We start from the raw sequence: 19,896 nt of genomic DNA on the forward strand, positions 1-19,896 counted from the left end.
CCGGAAAAGGCAACGGTGGCTGCGACAAGACCACCGAAGCGATGGAAGGCCTACGCCAACGACGAAGTGTCCATAGATATATGAGAGGTGCGAACGCTTGGTTTCAGTGCGAGGTTCTGTCACTGGAGTTTGGACATCCGTCTCGCGACTGTGGCTGTCTGTGGCTTAACTCGAACCTCTCTGCGATGAGAATCAACGTAGAAACAACCTAGCACCACCTAGGTAAAGCCTAGCTACGACCTAAATGCAACCTAGAAGCAGCCTAGAAATAACCTGCATCAACTAATTAAGGCCTAGAAAGAACTTAGAAGCGACCAGGCTAGTCTTTAGAATCGTCCAGTGTCGCTGTTTCTAGTCTTGCGCGGCTCAGTGCAAGCTCCGCCGGATTTTTTTTCGGCAAACTTTTTTTTGTGTTTAGTTCTTTCTTTCTTTCTTTCTTTCTTTCTTTCTTTCTTTCTTTCTTTCTTTCTTTCTTTCTTTCTTTCTTTCTTTCTTTCTTTCTTTCTTTCTTTCTTTCTTTCTTTCTTTCTTTCTGTGTACTCGTTCTCCGGGTTATTACAGGTCATGCCGTAGCGGTAAGTAGTGGGATTCGCCCAAATTCTGTGGCACATACCCGTTCATGATGGTGATAGTTTTCGGGCACGGTCACACACTCCACACACTTTATGCCGAGCTAGAACCGCTTCGCTGTTAATAAGGACGGAGGCATTTTACAACAATACAAGGGGAAGCACTTTACTGTGAAGCGTGGTCAGGTTGCCTTAAAACGCGTAGTTATCAATCGAAATTCAGGAAAGAAGAAGAAAAACGTATACATATTGTGGGGAAGCTAAGGAAGTGACGGAGCATGTTTTAATTGAATGTGGATATATCCACTCGGGTGTATGTTTATGATCGAGCCTACACGAAGCATGCTAACAATCTGAAAAATGCGCGCGAGGGAAAATACTTTGAAGGGTTTCTAGCTAGCCATTGTGTAACGTGTCAGGATTGCTCGCCCGACCTAAAACACGCTTCCATAATCAAGAAAAACCGAATGTGCGTGGCGCGAGAAATTGTTGAAGCCGAACGCATCTCCAATTTCGCGGAGTGTTGCGTCTGTGTTGCCTCCATAACGCTTTCCGACAAAGAGCTGTAGTTTTTACGCATGGGCTCAGGATGACGCACTGTACCATACAGCATACATATATATGCAAACCTCAAATAAATCTTGTTGGATGTTCAGCGCCCGTCCTCGTCGTGTCGTTTCGTCCTTGTCTGTTTGTCGCTGCATTATTTTGAAAGTACTGAATGGCCAACAGCCTACAAGCTTGTCATTCCTCGTCGACGACTTTTAGCGTAGACAATATCGGGCGACCGCTTGTGACATACAATATAGTCCAGAAACTCAAGTTCACAAACTCATATAAACTGTAGCTGACAAAACACGGAGAGCAGCTCGAAATATCATTGAAAAAAAGAACGCAGATCCCATGTACCGTGGGAATCGATGTTATGCGAAGCATGCGCGGGATGGTAACAGTGGCATAATTTTTCATGTTGAGCGAAACATTACGGAATGACGCTAGAGAAATGTGGAAGTGGTATAAACAGCGTAGACGATATCGGGCGCACTCATATGCCTGAAGAGTCGCATATGTATTATTTAACCAGGTGTTTACAGTTGCGTAACGATACCAACAACAACTCAGGTGTTACCATCACCAGACGCGGTAAGCTGATATGTAGTGCTTATGTTCTTCAATACTGGATAGCGCGAATCCGAACAAGACAAAGAAGGAACACAGATGCACAGGACAGGCGTTACTCGCAACTAAGCTAAATCACCACATCACCACCACAGGCGTGGGCAGGGTTCCCCTTAAGGGGGAGGGGGCGAAGGTTCGTTGCAGCGCCTCCCCCCCTCCCGATTATGTCAGTGTATGGCGCTGACATTGACCCCCCCCCCCCCCCCCGGTGTCACAGAGCCCCCCCTTCCCTATTATGTCAATGTGTGGGGCTGACTTTGCGCCCCCCCCCTCTTAGGTGATCAGGGGGGCGGCCACCCCCCCCTGTCCTCCCTGTGCGTACGCCTATGATCACCGTGATCAGGTAGCACCAGCAGCTGGACCGGACTTGTTAATCGGATCCGTTCGTGATCGCGGCTACGAGGCGTCTAAGTGTAGTGAAGTGCGAGGTATAGCACAGCTGGTGGAAATCCTGGATGGCTCTTATGATGAAATGATCTATGACGCCTCCTGTTGAGCACGTGGCAGCGAGGTCTTTTGATGCCCTGTCCACATTCAAGCCGTCTTTCACGCAGTATAAAGACCAGGCGTTGTTGGGTATTTGTAAATCAATGTTGAAGTAACCGGTAATGATGAGAGGCCTTTTTTTTTCTCGGCAGATTTATTGTAGGAAGCATTGACCCCGGTTTTTGCGTAATCGACGTGGTCCACGTTGCGGACCACGTGAACGAGTGCATGGTAGTTGAGCGTCTTCTAGGGGTGTTCTGTCTTCAGCCTCCTCACTTTCCTCGTGTCCGCCACGGTGGTGTAGTGGTTACGGTGCTCGGCTGCTGACCCGAAGGTCGTGCGTTCGATCCCAGCCGCGGCTGTCGCATTTCGATGGATGCAAAATGCTAGATGCCCATGTACTGTGCGATCTCGGTGCACATAAAAGAATACCAGATGGTCAAAATTAAAACCCCGACAATTATTATTATTATCACTTTCCTTGCGTGTCATCGTGTGTGTTCGCGTTTACTGTGTTGGTTGAGACTTTGTATCACCTGTGGCACATACCTGCATAACATCAACTGTGGTGTGCGGGCATGTGCCACACGTGTCTGAGAGGAAGGGTTTCATGACGTACGCGACAGGTATTTTGCGTTATTCATGTCATGACCAGTGCATCGTGTTCACCATACACCGATCCCCTGCTACGCCAATTTTGGTATATTAGAAGTTATGGAGACGGCCAGGAGAGCGCCCAGACGTAGGCGGCTAGATAGATAGATAGATAAATAGATACATAGATAGAAACGCCCAAGTGCCTGAGGTTCGCTAAGAAATACTTCGCATTTAATAACTTCGCTGACACTGTTTCCTTGGCTTCAATAGCCCTATGCGGAGGTAAGCGTGCCACCGGCAGCACCTTCGCCTCGTCGCGCTGGATGAATGTATGCTGTGAGCATCCCCTTTATAACGGGGCGGTAATGTGTGCGCCCTCCAAGGTAGAAAAAGAACACCTTTCTTTTTTAAGTCGGCCTAATGCCTAGCCTACCTCAATTAAAACGATCTCGCTATAGAAGAAGAAAAAGACCATAAATTAACAGCCCAACTCCCTGCCCCTTGCAGCAGACTGACCTTGTTTTTCCCTTCCTTTCTTTTGTCCTTTCTCTCTACATTTGTGCCACCAATCCTACAACCGTCTGTTACTTATTCCTATCGCGGACATGTTTGCTTTTCCATCATTGTCCTTAAAACCCAAGGCTAGTGCCCAAACATACACCCAGGCGGACATCTCCATATTCAATTAGAACGTGCTCCGTCGTTTCCTTAGGTTCCCCGCAGCGTGTACAGTACTCACGAATCGAAAAGGGACAATTTAGAACTAGGTAATGCGAGTATTTTTGTTTCCACTACCTTCAGTTCGGGCCATGTAGGCGTAATTTTGACTCCAACGCGTAGATGAGCGCCGACATTATATTTAGAGACCGCATTCGTCGTGACATGACGTGGTTATCTCGAACGATTGAGCATACCAGTCTTTATACCCAAATATGTGATGTCGTGTTTGAATCCGTGAGTACTGTACACGGGCCCTCACACCATTGCGCCCCCAATGGTGGCGCAGCCGGCGCGTGTACTAGCGAACGCAATCTGTGCGCGCTCTCCGTGGCGTTGGGCTTAAAGCGTCAACACCTAAAGTATTCTTACACCAGAGGGGGGGGGGGGGATCTAAGAAAACGGCTTTGTAGACATCTGATTCAAGCTAAAAAGGTTTCTATAAAAAACCCTCCGAAACATCGGCTTCTATTTGTCACTTTCCTTTGGTGCTGCCGTATTTGATTTTAACCAGAGGAGCGTTTACGATGCCGCGCTCAATTTCCCACACGAGCAAACCAGGATTCTTTGTTAAAATTTATATCGCTAGATTTCTATTTCTGATTTACAAGCTTTCTTTCGAACTATTATGAGCAATTTCCACATACATTTGTAGTTGCAACATTTCACAGTTTCCTGGAGATGGCTTATTTATTAATATTTGTTTCAGTCTCTCTTGCTCTATATTTTTCCGAACCACTGCACCACCCAATTCAAGGCCGATTCCTTAGGCAGGGGCTGCATCAGGTCATTGAGTAACCGACTGGACAGCAGACCAACAAACCAATTATTCACATCATCATACTAGAAAACAGCGCAATAGAACGGAGACAAGAAAGACCGAACAGGACCAACGCTGACTACCAACAGGTGCGTTTATTGTTGCTGCACAAATACATACGCTTTCTGGAAAGGGGAAATACGGAGGGGAGGTAGAAGAATTTTCTAGCTCGTACATATTTGTGTTGTATGTGTATATATTTGTGCAGCAAAAACAAATGCACCTGTTTGTAGTCAGCGTTGGTCCTGTTTGGTCTTTCTTGTCTCCGTCGTATTGCGTTGTTTTCTACTATGATTATGCACCAACAGCTCAAGTTCATGCATTTTTAAAGTTCAATTATGCACGTTTATTGCAACCATTGACATAATGAAGGCGTCCTAATCCTACGGCACTACTTTCGAAATATTCGTCTCCAAAATCAACTTAAATTTAAACTGACATGCCATCTAATACGTACCGTTCCTGTAGATTCGCAAACGAAAGGAGTGACGGAGACAAGAGAAAATAAAATGAGGTTTGGAAGATAAAAATAAACATTTTATCAGTCTCATATCAACGAGACAAAAAGGCCGCATATATATTATATTATATTATATTTGGAGCAATCGCGGATGCTTATGATATATTAAACTTGGGCAACTAGCATTGCCCACACACGTGCACACCGTGCATCAGGATATATACGACAACTTTGTCAATGATTCCTATGTCATGCCATGGAAAAACACAATGGGCGGTTCAGGAAGCACGACATCTGTGACATAACTAATTCACTAGTCAAATTAGTCGTTCATTTAAAAAATAGTTTAGTCCAATCGGTCGTATCGGCATTAACACGACATTAACCTTCCAATCCACCTTGTCCAGGCCGATGATGTTGCTGTCCTCGCGGAAACCTTTCTTCGTAGACTCTTCGGAGCGTGTAAAACCAGAAAGGGACGAGAACGCTTTCTTCACCGGCTTTCGCTTGGGCTCAACATGACGAGACTGTCCAGCACCGAGGTGGTCTTAGTCGCCGCGGGCGTTCGGTGGTTATTATCCCGCACCGCCATAGGGCGGCCGCGGGCGACCTTGGCTGGCGGCGGCTTTTCCACGACGTAATCGTCCATGCTCTCTTCCATGCTGTCCTCGGCGAGGCTGCTTTCTTGCAGCACAGACTTCTTTGGCGAGAACGAGTTGCGCCACGGCGTCCTCGGTGGCGTCAAGTCAAGCCTGCTGTAAGGCTTGAAACCCGACGCCTGTATGCCCTTCTCTGAGATCCCCTTTAGTCGCTTGTGGTCTGGCATGTTCTCGAATTTCATGGATTCCACGTGCTGCAGGAAATTGTTGATGCCACATAGAATGTCCCTGTGTTGGAAGCTTTTGCTCATCAGCAGGGTGATGTTTTCCAGCGGCGAAGTCTTCCGTTGGCTGACGTACTCTGGGTTCTTGAGGTTGTCCTTAGGTAGACGGCAGCAAAGGCACCGGAGCAGGATGTATCCAAAGATTTCCATATCACCACTTCGTGCGTCCGCACTCCTGAACTCTGTGGTGACGCCGTGCGCCTCCCTGAGATCTTCCCTGTACTCCTTGTGCTTGCCGGTTTGCGTGTACCGGCAGGTCGTGTCAAAGTCCACAAGATACACATATTCATTACCTTGGCCAAAATCAAGTAGCAGGCTGGGCACCTTCACCTCGGCATGGATGTACTCGTAGCTGTGGACATACACCGAGGCATCGCTCACGCACTGGCCGAGGCTGAAGGTACTCTTCAAAAGAAGCGCTTTGCGTTTCCGGTCCAGGATATTCTCCTGGTATTGCCCAAGCCTATCTCTGACCATGAAGCGGTGCTTGGAGCCGTTACCCATGTTCGTGGGAGCCGGAACCTTTCGAACAGGGTATGCTTGGAGGCCGCACAGCATGCAACCGAATGTCTCTTCTTCTTCTGCCTCTTTACGATACACTGCTAAGCATATGCCCCACTATACGCTTTCATCATCATCGGACATGTCGTAACAGTATATACTTCTCTTAATCTCGCTATGTGGTCGCATGGTATGGTCCACAGGGCAAGACACCCAAAAAAGGGTCATTATACGCAGCGGGTTTGCTTGGGTATCCCGTTGGAAGTGCGCCCGAGTGTCCTGATTGTTAATGTTTTGCATAAGGCCGACTCCTCAGTTCTATTCGGTCTACATACCTCTACTTTATATGGTCGAAGTATTGCCCCTCAACGGGAATTGGTGATGGCAATGCTCGAGGAAAAGGCCACGCATTTTGATACGAGACGAGTAGCTTCATTCCGATGTCTAAAACCTATGTATGTATGTATGTATGTATGTATGTATGTATGTATGTATGTATGTATGTATGTATGTATGTATGTATGTATGTATGTATGTATGTATGTATGTATGTATGTATGTATGTATGTATGTATGTATGTATGTATGTATGTATGTATGTATGTATGTATGTATGTATGTATGTATGTATGTATGTATGTACAGTCGAGTGCAACATTCTAGAAACCATGTGAGCGCGTTTAGCCTATACGAGTCCTCTCGTTCGCTTGCTTCAAACGCGTGAATACCGCAACATGGGATGAAGCACATGGTGAGACTTCTGCAATCGCTGTCGAAGTACTCGAACGATGATATCGGCACGAAAATACCTCGTTTGTACAAATGAAGTGTTTATTATCACGATGATCGCTCGGCGCGTCCACATCGACTGCAGGAATTACACCTTGCGCTTTCTTCCACGTTTCGATACGAGCGCGCTTGAAACGAGCGAACCAGCAGGCTGTAAGGTAGAAAGGGACGCGCGTGCTCAGTACACGCTCTCTAAGTTAGCCGTGAAAACGTTAGAAAACGCAGCGATGCAGATTGTCATGCGCTCCCGTGGTGTCCAGAATTTTGTACACGACTGTACAGGAGCAACTTCTTATAGCTTGCTTGAAATTGTTCGAGGCTAAACCACTACATGCATTCGTTGCTATCGCTGATGCGCCTGTGGTGCATCTTACAAAAAGGCGCTGTAGCAATCTGAATCAGGGTGGGAAGATTTCTGTAAAAACCTATCCGAAACATCCCCTTCAATTTCTCATATACGGTGTCCCTTTGGTGCTGCCGACTTGATGTAAGACAGAGGATCATTTGGGTGATACAGTAAGTTTCCTCATATAAGAAAAGGATTGCATATTAAAATTTGTCATTTCATTCTTGTTTCTCGATCACAAGCCTTCCTTTCATTCTACGTGGTATCAACAATATCCATATACATTTATCGTTGAAACATTTAGGTTTCCCGAAAATTGATAATGTAGTTATATATTTTTTTCAATTTCTCTTACTCTAGATTTTCCTGAAAGAGTGCACCGTCCTGTTCAAGGCCAATCCCTTAGGGTGCGCTGCGTCAGGTCATGAACCGACGTGCGAACGGACCAACAAATTATCCACGCTTATCGCAAGCACTGACATAATGACGGCATCCTAATCCTGTGGCACTACGCTCGAAACATTCCTACCCAATATAATCTAAAAATTCAATTGACACGCCAGCTAATGCCGTTCCGGCAGATTCCCAAAGAAAAGAAATGGTGAAGAGAACAGAAAATGAAAAGATTTGAAGATAAGAATAAACAGATGGTCAGCCTGATATCAACAAGACGAAAAGGCAGCATATATATTGTTTTATATCTTGCGCAATCACGGATTTTGAATATATACTTAACGCGAACAATTACCACAGCGCTCGCAGGCGCACGCCGCACGAAAACACATATGAGACTTCTTTGTCACAATATTAATGATAACTAACACACAATAATGTCAAGGAAAGTATAGGGGGTGTTATTTCTGTATAGGTCGCAGGTTTGGTCCCTGCCGGCGGCAAGTTATCTTTTCGTCCACTTTACTTTCTTCACATTTATATCCTAATTACTAGAAATAACACCCCCTATACTTTCCTTAACATTATTGTCTGTTAGTTCACATTAATTTTGTGTCTAACAAAGAAAAACGAGACCTTAAAAAGTCACCTTCTTGACTTCTTTGTCAAGGCATTCCGGCGTCATGCCATGGAAAAATTTCAAGGACCATTCAGGAATAACTAGATCTGGTAATTGTAACTGTAATCTTTATTGCATAAGTAATTCTAGAGTCATACTTGTCGACCTTCACAAATACAGTTCAGTCCAATCGGTCGTATCGGTTTTCGTGAAAAGCTGAGGTAAACCTTCCAATCAACTTTGCCCAGGCCGATGCGGTAGTTGTACACGCGCAAGCCTTCCTTCAGATATTCTCTGCTGTTTCTCCAACCCGAAAGGGAGGAGAATACTTTCTTCTTCACCGGCTTTCGCTCGGGCTGAATTTGGCGAGGCCGTCGAGCACCGACGCGGTCTTAAGTTGCCGCCTGCGTTCGGCGGTTGTTATTCCGGACTGTCGTCGGGCGACCGCGGGTAACCTTGACTGGCAGTGGCTTTTCCACGACCTTACCGTCGACGCTCACGCCCACGCTGTCCTCGGCGAGGATGCGTTCTTGCAGCACGGACTTCTTTGGCGAGAAAGAGTTGCGCCGTGGGGTCCTCGGTGGCGCCAAGTGTAGCCTGGTGTAAGGCTTGAAACCGGACACCTGTATGCTTTTCTGCAAGACCCTCTTTAGCCGCTTGTGGTCTCGCGTGTTCTCAAACTTCATGGACGCCACGTGCTGCAGGAACACTGTGATGCCATATGGAATGGCCCTGTGTTGGAAGCATTTGCTCATCAGCAGGGTGATGTTTTCCAGCGGCGAGGTCTTCCGTTGGCTGACGTACTCTGGGTTCTTGAGGTTGTCCTTAGAAGGTAGTCGGTACCAAAGGCACTGGAGCAGGATGTATCCAAGGATTTCCATGTCACCACTTCGCGCGTCCGCACTCCTGAACTCTGCGGTGACGTCGTGCGCCTTCCTGAGATCTTGCCTGTACTCCTTGTTCTTGCTGGTTTGCGTGTACCGACAGGTCGTATCAAAGTCCACAAAATACATATTTACATGATCTTCGCCAAAATCAAGTAGCAGGCTGGACGCCTTCACGTCGGCGTGGTTGTGCTCGTAGCTGTGGACGCACACAAAGGCATCGATCCCACCATGGCTGAGTCTGAAGGTGCTCTCCAAAAGAAGCGCCTTGTCTTGCAGGTCAAGGATATACTGCAGATATTCTCGAAACCTATCTCTGACCATGTACCGGTGCTTGAAGCCATTGCGCATGCTCATGGGATCCAGAACCTCTGAAATAGGGTATGCTAGGAGGCCGTACAGCATGCCACCGAATATCTCTTCTTCTTCTGCCTCTTCACGAGACACTGCTAAGCTAATGCCCCACTATATGCTTTCATCATCATCGAACATCTTATAACAGTGTATACTTTATTAACCTCGCTATGTGGTCGCATGGTATGGTCCACAGGCCAAGACACCCAGAAACAAGGTCATTATACGCAGCGGGATTACTTTGGTATCCCGTTGCAAGTGCGGCCGAGTGTCATCATTGTTAATGTTTTGCATAAGGACGGCTCCTCAGTTGTATTTGGTCTGCATATCGTTACTTTATGTGGTCGAATTATTTCCCTCATCTTGGATCGGTGATGGCAATGCTCGGGAAAAAAGGTCGATCATTTTGACACGAGGCGAGTAGCTCGATTCCAGTCTGTAGAACGTATGTATGTATGTATGTATGTATGTATGTATGTATGTATGTATGTATGTATGTATGTATGTATGTATGTATGTATGTATGTATGTATGTATGTATGTATGTATGTATGTATGTATCTATGTATGTATGTATGTACAGTCGAGTGCAAAATTCGAGAAATCATGACAGCGCGTTGTATCTTCCTGGTGTCACTTCTGCAGTCGCCGTGGAAGCATCCGAGCGATGATATCAGGACAAAAATACCTCTTTTCTACAAATAAAGTGTTTATCGTCACGATGCCATGGCTTGGCGCTTCCACCTCGACTGCAGGAATTACATCTTGCGCTCTCGTCCACGTTTTGATACGAGCGTGTTTGAAGCGAGCGAACGAGCAGGCTGTAACGTAGAAAGGGACGCGCGTGCCCGGTAAACGCTTTCGAAGTTCGCCGTGAAACCGTCACAAAGAGCAGCGATGCAGATTGTGACATGCTCCCGTAGTCTCCTGTATTGCGAAAGCGACCAGACATGGGAAATGCTTATAGCTTTCTTGAAATTCTTCTTGGCTGGACCACTACAGACATTCGTTGCTATCGATACGGTGCGTACGCAGTGCATCTTGCGAAAAGGTGCTACGTGCCGCGAGATCCGGCTACAGCTGGCAGCACCGTCGCCGCGTTAGTGTGGATAACCGGTCAGTGCCACGTATCCAAATGTACATACGCAGCGGCGCTTCGCTGTGAGCGGTTTCGGCCGATGTTTGGCAAATAAAACGCGTTGGCAGCAGCCAGTTGGTGAGATATACGCTCTTAATTAATTTCCACATTAATGCACGAAACCGGCCTAACGTTCCTATTGCGTGTGAGAGAAGCGCAATCTTCAAGTGCTTGGGGGTCTGGCATTCGGCGACAGTCGGGTGTTTTCGCACTGTGCTTGATGATTTTTAGGGGTGAAGCTCCTTATGCCGTGGGTCTGTCCATCCTCCGTTTGTTTGTAGCGTTGTAGTAGCCACATCTAGTTCGTGAGAAGCGCGCGTTCTGGTAGGCAGTAGAAGAAGAAGACGACGTTGACGAGTGAGACTCTCGTGCGTGTTCGCCTGTGTGGCATTCTTTCTTCTTTACTGCGCGCATTCTGGTATGCAGTAGAAGAAGAAGACGACGTTGACGAGTGACACTCTCGTGCGTGTTCGCCTGTGTGGCGTTCTTTCCTCTTTACTACGTCTCGTGTTTTGAACGACACCCGAAGACAACATTTCAGGAGTAACGCGCCATGAGGCTCCTTCTTGGCAACTGACAACTGATGAACAAAAGCGGCAGATTTCACTTGCGAAAATAAATATGGCTTTGTAGTGGGTGTTCAATCGCATTTTAACATGACGCGGTATGGCGACTAAGTTCTGCGTCGAATATGCGACGCTCTTCTGGCTATCACACCTCGTTCTCTGATTACGCTTTCACCGTTAACTACTACAGCTACCACAAGGGTTTGTTTAATCGTTTAACGTGGACGTTAGTCGGCGGGATGGAGATGTACCACCAATCATCAAAGTGGGTGCATACACGTTAAACGGTGCCATTAGCTGCCAGACATCAATATGCAGTGTGCAAACTCTCTTATATCAATGTACAGTAAACAATTAGTTACTTCTGTAAGGACACGCTTTACTTTCGTGTTATTCCGATTCCTATGACCGAGGGATCAACAATGTTTTTTCTAAGTATTGTCAGCAATTTGCACATACATTTATCGTTGCAGCATTTAAGTTTCCTGAAAATTGATAATATAGTAATATCTCTTTCACTTTCTCTTCCTCTTGTTTTTTTCTAAGCAAATGCACCCTCCTGTCCAAGGCTGATTCCTCAAGCGGGGCTGCATCAGGTCATATTGGAACCGACTAATGGCGGTAATGGCGGCATCCTAATCCTGTCCTGTGGCACCACGTTCGACATATTCGTACCCAAAATCAGCTAAAAATTCAACTGACACGCCACCTAACAATGTCCCTGCAGATTTTCAAACAAAAGAAGTGATGAAGAGAACATAAAATGAAAAGAGAATTGGCAGATAATAATAATCAGCTGGTCAGTCTCAGATCAACAAGACGAAAAGGCCACATATATATTATTTTATATTTGGTAAGATAACGGATCCTGAATATATACTGAAGGCGGACTTGCAATTACCAAAGCGCTCTCAGGTGCACACAATACGCCGGGTCATATACGATGACAAATTTGTCAAAGCATTGCTACGTCATTCCATGGAAAAATACGATGAACGACTCGGTAAGCACGAGATTTGCTAATTATAACTCGAATCTTGCAGAATTCATAAGACAAACTGGTCGTTATTGAAATAATACGGTTCAGTCTAGTCGGTAGTATCGGTTTTGGTGAAAAGCCGAGATGAACCTTCCAGTCCACTTTGTCCAGGTAGATGATATTGCTGTCCTCGCTGAAGCCATTCTTCGGAGACTCCTTGGAGCTTGTCCAACCCGAAAGGGACGAGAATGCTTTCTTCTTCACCGACTTTCGCTCGGGCTCTACTTGACGAGGCCGTTGAGCACCGAGCCGGCCTTAGTTGCCGCGTGTGTTCAGCGGTTGTCATTCCGGGCTGTCGCCTGGCGGCCGCGGGTGGCCTTGACTGGCGGCAGGTTTTCCGCGACGTTATCGTCTGCGCTCACGCCCATGCTGTCCGTGGTGATGATGATTTCTTTCAGCACGGGCTTCTTTGGCGAGAACGAGTTTCGCCACGGCGTCCTCGTTGGCGTCAAGTGTAACGAGCTGTAAGGCTCGAAACCCGCCGCCTGCATGCCCTTCTCCGTGGTCCTCTAGCCGCTTGCAGTCTGGCGTGTTCTCAAATTTCGTGGATGCCGCGCACTGGAGGATCTTGGTGATGCCGCATGGAATGTCCCTGTGTTGGAAGCATTTGCTCATCAACAGGGTGATGTTTTCCAACTGCGTGCTCTTCTGTTGGCTGACGTATTTGACGCTATCCTTCCAAGACAGTCGGTAGCAAAGGCACTGAAGCAAAATGTATCCGAAGAGTTCCATGTCACTCCTTCGCGCGCGGGCACCAATGTGGGCGTCCCCACTCCTGAACTGAGTGATGCCGTCGTGCGCCTTCTTGAAATCTTCCTTGCACTGCTTGTGCTTGCCGTTTTGCGTGTGCCCACAGGAGGAATCAAAGCCCACACGGTACACATTTTCAGTGTCGTCGCGAAAATCAAGTAGCCGTCTGGACGCCTTCACGCCGGCGTGGATGTACTTGCACCTTTCGACGTACACAGTGGGATTGATCCCGCGCATGGCGAGGCTGAAGGTGATCTCCATGAAAGGCGCCTTGCCCCGCCGGTCCAGGATGTTCTCCGTGTATTCTCTAAACCTACCTCTGGCCATGAACCGGTTCTTGGAACTGTTACGCATGTTTGTGGGAGTCAGAACCTCTGAAACAGAGTATCCGAAGAAGCCTCAAAACATTCAACTGAATCTCTCTTCTTCTTCTGTCCGTTCGTGATACGCTGTTAAGAATATACCCCACTGTATCTGCGCTTTCATCATCATCGAAAATCTCGTAAGGGTATATACTTCTCTTAATCTCCCTATGTGATCACATGGCATGTTCATGTGCCCAAGACGGCCAGCATTATACGCAGCGGCATTATTTTGCGATCTCGACGACCATTTGGAAGTGCGGCCAACTGTCCTGATCGCTAACGTTTTGCATAAGACTAACGCCTCAGCATCTAACATTTGCTGAAATTTGATAATTTAATTATATTTCCTTGAATTTGTGTTACTCTTTGTTCTTCAAACAACTGCGCTGCCGGATTTATTCCAATCGATATGGTCGTTTGCGTCAGGTCAACGTTGAAGAGATTGGCCAACTGACAAACCGATGGACCTCCCAACCCAGTATTCAAGCTTCTGGCATGCACTGAAATAGTGCAGGTATCCTAAGACCATAGGTCGGCAAACTCACTCATGAGTCGACTCACTCAGAATCACTCAGACTCAGATCGAGCCATGAGTGTGAGTCTGAGTGAGTCCGAGTGAGTAATATTTTGGTGAGTGTGAGTCCGGTTGAGAAAAAGTTTAGTGAGTCTGAGTTCGAGTGAGTGCGGTGGAGTGAAATTTTGGTGAGTCTGAGTGAACCCTAAGCGCAAAAGATATTTCTTAACTGAGTCTGAGTGAGCTCCACATTTATTTGCCGACCTATGGTGATAACTATTCAACTTCAGCGTTACTATCAGCCTTATGACGGCTCACGTTTATACTCACGTCTACTCACACATACTTCAATGAACTAGCGTTCATATGCCAGCTCAAAATTTATTGATCAGAGGCTCGAGTTACGGGAGGAGGTGTTTTTACCCTGTCCCGCAAACTCTTTCACGAGAAATGCATCATAAAAATATCTCTTGTGTGTCATATCTTTCAATAAAAATGTCCTTACTGGACTGAGACCACTCATAACTCGTACTTGAAGGCACGAGATTAAAATGCGTATCGTAGAACACCGATTATGCGATATAGTGGCGTTAAAGTGCATTGAGACAATGATCGAAAAAGCTAATTATACGCGAACGGACTCATGAGTCGACTCACTCAGACTCAGATCGAGCCGTGAGTCTGAGTGAGTCAGGGTGAGTAATATTGTGGTGAGTTTGAGCCCGAGTGAGTCCGGTTGAGAAATATTTTAGTGAGTTTGAGTTCGCGCGAGCCCGGTTGGCGAAAATTTTGGTGAGTCAGTGTCCGAGAGAGCCCTCTGAGCAAAATGTATTTCATGAGTGAGTCCGAGTAAGCTTGACATTTTTTGCCGACCTATGCCTAAGACTGTAGCACAACTTGCAAAATATTTGTTCCCAAATATTCAATTCAATTGGTATTCCTTTTAATATCAACCCTGCAGTGCCACAAACGAAAGGTGTCAAGAGAAGAAAATAAGAGTACTTGAACACCTTGAAAACAGCTCAAAACGACACGGACAAATTAAGATAGAGGGACACACCACAGCGCTGAAGTCTCAAGTAAATTTTATTTGAAAATACACGCGCACCTAAATACTGACAAGCTGTCGCCGACGGTACCACTTTACACATGACGTCAGAATGCACCACTTTGAATCTTAAAAGCCAACAACAAGAAAACATTCCAATCACTTCCACTTCCATTCTCAGATCCTTTTTTTTTTTTTGAGCACGCACAGATAGTCAAATGCCAGAAGACCACTACCAGCATGACATCATGGAGCGCCAGCGTCGTGAACGACAAATCTACGCGTCTGCGCATTCGCAGGTCGGAGTAGGAGACGCTCGGAAATATAAAGAAATCGAGACTAGCACCTTTCGGCACTTGGGAGCTGTGGCAGGCAATGTGGCCAACGGTATATGCCGGTCAATGTCCCTGGTTCCGGGGCGGCCGTCTGTTCCCCACGTTATGTGAGAATGCATGTATAGGCCATAAAGCCCCCGAACATAAACTTGCGTCTGGTACTGACCTTACTCAGGGAGTCTAGGGAGGCCGTCCTCGCTCCAGCTGACTTTGAGACCCAGAAGTGTCTCTGGATCAGGTTGAGTGAACAGCAACGGCCACTGGAGTCCTGGACTAGTGACCCACCCTTGCCGCTCCCTTATCTTTCCTATTTATTAAATCAAGTTTTTCAATCCATAAAAAAATCTTTTTATAATTTGCGCAGACAGGGATCCTTATTTTATACAGGACTCGGGCAATTACCTAAGCGCTCGCAGGTGCACGCGGTAGGCCAAAAAATATGCGAAAGCATTCCTACGTCGTACCATGCAAGGGCATTATAGACAATTTCGGAAGCGCAAGATGTGTTCAATGTAACAGGCTTCTCTTCTCGTAGAAGTAATTAATCAGCCAACCTGGCGTTTCAGAAACACAGCTCTGTGAGATGGGACGTCTGGGTTTTGGACAAAAGTCAAGAGAAAACTTCCAATCTAGTAATCCAGGTGTCATGTTCATTAGAGGCTTAGTTTTACCAGTTACCCAGGGCAGGGGTGGTCATAGGAGCGACCCAGGCGGCGTCGTCGGGAAAATGGCTGGGGGGCAGCCTACCATGCCGTGTTTGAGAAAGGCAGAGAAGATCAAACCGTCATTGTTGTGGTAAAAATTGGAAGATTATTTATTCATCCCACACAAGTATGCATGTCTAGAACAACATATAATTGCGTCTACAAAAGTGGGTGTCCTCCTCGCATAGAAAAGTTCGGCAAGAGAAGGGACACCGTAACTCTCACCCGCTATCTGGCGCCCCTAATAAGGTAGTCCGATATTCGGAGTGGGGAGTTCAGGACCATGCTGAGTGGTGTCCAATATTCGGAGCCGGAGTGTGATTGTCCAGGACCATGCTGTTGCTGTACTCGCAGAAGACATTCTTCGCAAAGTTCCTTTCCGAAACGGACGGGAGTGCTTTCTTCACCGGCTTTCTCTCGGGCTCCAGCTTAACGAGGCCGTCGAGCCCCGAGGCGGTCTTGCTTGCCGTGGGCGACCGACGGTTGTTTTTTCTTTACTGGCATTGTGCGGCCACGGCCAAAGTTGGCATGCGGCGGCTTTTTCACAATGTTGTCGTCCTCGTTCTTGCTTATTCTCCCCTCTACGAGGATGATTTCTTACAGCAACGGCTTGTTTGGCAAGAACGAGTAGCACCGTGGCGCACTTGCTGATGAAATGGATAGCCAGCTGTTGAGATTGAAGCCCACGTCCTTGATACCCTTCTCTATGATCATATTTGGCCGTTTGTGGTATGGCGAATCCTCAAATTTTGGGGGGATCCACGTACTGCAGGAACACTGTGATGCCGCATGGAATGTCTCCGTGTGGGAAGCATTTGCTCACTAGCAGGGGGATATTTTCGATCTGCGTGGTCTTCTGTTGGCTGACGAACTCTGGGTACCTGAGGCTGTCCTCCCAAAGCAGTCGGCAACAAACGGCACTGGAGCAGAATGTGCACCAGGATTTCCATATCACCCCCTTGCGAGCGTGCACCAATGTGGATGCACCAGTCTTAAACTTAATGGTACTGTCGTGTGCCGTCTCGATATCTTCCTTGTATTCCTTGTGCTTGCTGTCTCGCGCATGCCGGCAGGCCCAAGTATAGTCCGCCAGATACATCCGGTTTTCATTGTCTTCTCTAAAGCCAAGTAGCAAACTGGATGGCTTTACATCGGCCTGGATGTACTTGCAGCTGTGGATGCCCTCGGTGGCATCCATCACGTGCATGCCGAGACTGAAGGAGCTCTTGCCCTGCCGGTCGTGGATCTTCTGCGGGTCTTCTCCAAACTGAGCCACCCGTGCTTGATGCTGCTAAGCCTATTCATAGGACCTAGAGCTTCTGAAAGGGGACATGCCAGGAAGCTGCACCACTCACAAACAAGTGTATCTTCTTTTGTCCTTTAGCCAGACATTGAGTATCTACGCAAAAGGACCAGTTTTTCTAGGCTTTAATCATAATCATCATCATCATCATCTTTGTTACGTTTGTAAGAAATGTTTTTGTGTTATTGTTAATGGTTTTTGACCATAACTGCTTGTGTTTACCATGTCCAAAAGCGTTACAGTGTCTTGTTCATCCGCTATACAGCCGCCCTGTGTATGAGGTGACCAGGTTTTACCTCAAGCTGCTTATCGCAGCGTTTATTTCGGGTCATCTTCGCAACCCAGCTGCAAATAAATTCAATTCAGTAATCGAACATCACTCAATAACGTGCGTATCCACTGCTCTGAATGTGGTTATGTAGTCGCTGATTTTAGTCTATCCTGGTATGGGTGACTGCAATGTTCGGGAAAAGGCGAACAAAGTTGAACATGGCCATGAAGTTCCATGTACAGATACCGACTATTAAAAGACCTCTACAAAAGAATGTCCCCCGGAAAAGCGTTCGGTGAAGGTGGCATATTTTTCTGCCGCCGTTTTTACATATATATATAAACAAGCAAGGTACAGTGCTCGTCAAATGAAGCCCGAACAGCGGCAAGCCTTCGCAGTGGTACAGTGCGCGCCATCCAGTTATCACCATGGACAGGCGCGCATATGCGCAGTGCGGTCAAACCTGATGCGCGCGCCTGTCAATGGTGATAACTGGACGGCGCGCACTATACCATGCGAAGGCTTGCCGCTGTTCGGGTTTCAATTGACGAGCACTGTACAATGAGTAGTGCGCACTGTTCCTTGAATTCGCTTTATCGAGGGCCCTTCTGTGAGAAAAATGATTCATTCGTCTTCAAAACTTAGTTCTACTTCTGCCAATAACTGAATTATGTACCTGGCTTTTACGTACGTAAGCCAACATACTAATGTTATGGCCAATTTTGGCCAATTTTGGTTCTTTAACGAGAATTTCAATCTTAATTGCTATGATAAGCCAAAGTGTCATCTGGCTCTTTTCGTTAGTACTTCATTTCCGTCTGATTAAGCCTATGAAGATGAACATGGAAGATGTGCAATCCCTGTGCCACCCTGCCTCAGCAAGTTTTGAAATGCATATGCTCTGCAACAGCTGTAATTTTGCGTACGAGCACTACTTAATCTTATCTTAATAGCCCCCTTACCAACAGACTCACTAAATAAGTGCGCAATCAAAAGAACTATTCAGTGTAAATTAGTGTGTAAATGCATCTAAAAACAGAGATAATACGAATACAAGTCGCGAGATGCATGTACATTTTTTACTGTTAGCTTCTGTTCAGCACATTCACTCTTTGAGGGAATGTGTTTAATAAGCTTGCCAACAAGCTATGTCAACCTTTTATTGTGCGTGAGAGATATCATCATAGAAATTCAGGTTTCTATTTTTAATTAGCGAAGATAGTTGGGTTAGTCGGTATTGATGTATTTTTGTGGGACAGTTTCTGGAGCTTAAAATGGAAACGGACAAAAGGCTGGGATAGGACACAGCACTACACTTCCTTTTTCACTGCGAAAATTTTTATATGGGCGCCTACAACCTTCCTTCACGTCTTCATATTATTCTTGTATGAGTCATAATTTTTACAGCTATAAATATTCCTACACCATCGGGATTGCGTTAATCTTATTTATTTCATTGCGATGATTTTGCCGTATGGCGCAACTCACAAATTTCCTAAGGGCTAAAAAAATGCACATACTGCCCTGGCAAGTTCCAGTTCTGATAAATGTGATTGATGAAATAACAGTATACCATAACATGCATGTGCTTCACCATAAACACTCACTTAACAGACTTCTGTTAAATGTTATGACCATAACTTTATCTATGCAGCGTGACTTAATCACTCTAGTCAATCGAATCTAAGCTAATGACGCTAGAGGCCTACGACAAGCTGTTTCACTTTTTTTACTTTTGTCTACGGGACGAATGAAACGCGCTATGCAAAATTGCTCTTCTAAACACTTCTTACTGATATTCTGTGTCTCGATGAATTCTCAAAGATGCATGGTGGCAGAAGATGGACGTCCTGGGTTAAAATGGGCAATGAGAGACCGCTTTGATGCCACGTAGTAATACCATGCACAGGTCAACAACCTGACTGAGGAGAAACATGAAGAGATGGGGCATAAGAACTTGGTAAATGTTTGTCTAAGTGAACATTGTATCACATGACGGCATGAAAACAGCGGCCTTTCTCTTTAGTGTATGTTACCTGGCACCATTCTGTGTCATTTGTAGCGTCATCATCATCGTCATTTTCCAACCACCGTGCCGCGTCTCTCGCGCAGCTCATGCTGAGCGCTCGAGGCGTGAAGAAGAAGAGCCAGTTAAGAACGTGCTCACGCTCCTGGGGCCTGGATGCCGGCAGCCGCTGCCGCTCTGCTTGTACTATGGCCTTCTAATAAAGTAGCGAGAACGGCACGGCCACGTTGGCCGCCGTCA

General features: G+C 46.5%; 3 protein-coding genes across 3 annotated transcripts; all 3 read right to left on the reverse strand.

The window, feature by feature from the left end:
• Positions 1-5,321: 5,321 nt before the first annotated feature.
• On the reverse strand, positions 5,322-6,215 carry LOC119402105 (serine/threonine-protein kinase VRK1-like). Its single transcript, XM_037669251.1, has one exon. The coding sequence runs from the start codon at positions 6,213-6,215 to the stop codon at positions 5,322-5,324; it is 894 nt and encodes a 297-aa protein (XP_037525179.1).
• Positions 6,216-8,751: 2,536 nt separating this feature from the next.
• On the reverse strand, positions 8,752-9,648 carry LOC119402193 (serine/threonine-protein kinase VRK1-like). Its single transcript, XM_037669345.1, has one exon. The coding sequence runs from the start codon at positions 9,646-9,648 to the stop codon at positions 8,752-8,754; it is 897 nt and encodes a 298-aa protein (XP_037525273.1).
• A 3,037-nt stretch (positions 9,649-12,685) lies between these two features.
• On the reverse strand, positions 12,686-13,444 carry LOC119402278 (serine/threonine-protein kinase VRK1-like). The gene has a single exon (XM_037669441.1). The coding sequence runs from the start codon at positions 13,442-13,444 to the stop codon at positions 12,686-12,688; it is 759 nt and encodes a 252-aa protein (XP_037525369.1).
• Positions 13,445-19,896: the final 6,452 nt, after the last annotated feature.

The sequence above is a fragment of the Rhipicephalus sanguineus genome, chromosome 1, assembly GCF_013339695.2.
Source record: "Rhipicephalus sanguineus isolate Rsan-2018 chromosome 1, BIME_Rsan_1.4, whole genome shotgun sequence".
In the NCBI taxonomy this organism is placed as follows: Eukaryota; Metazoa; Arthropoda; class Arachnida; order Ixodida; family Ixodidae; genus Rhipicephalus; species Rhipicephalus sanguineus.

Bases quoted from the DNA above. Each gene is read 5' to 3' on its own strand.
- LOC119402193 (XM_037669345.1), bottom strand. From the start codon at position 9,648: ATGCTGTACGGCCTCCTAGCATACCCTATTTCAGAGGTTCTGGATCCC.
- LOC119402278 (XM_037669441.1), bottom strand. From the start codon at position 13,444: ATGCGTAACAGTTCCAAGAACCGGTTCATGGCCAGAGGTAGGTTTAGA.
- LOC119402105 (XM_037669251.1), bottom strand. From the start codon at position 6,215: ATGGGTAACGGCTCCAAGCACCGCTTCATGGTCAGAGATAGGCTTGGG.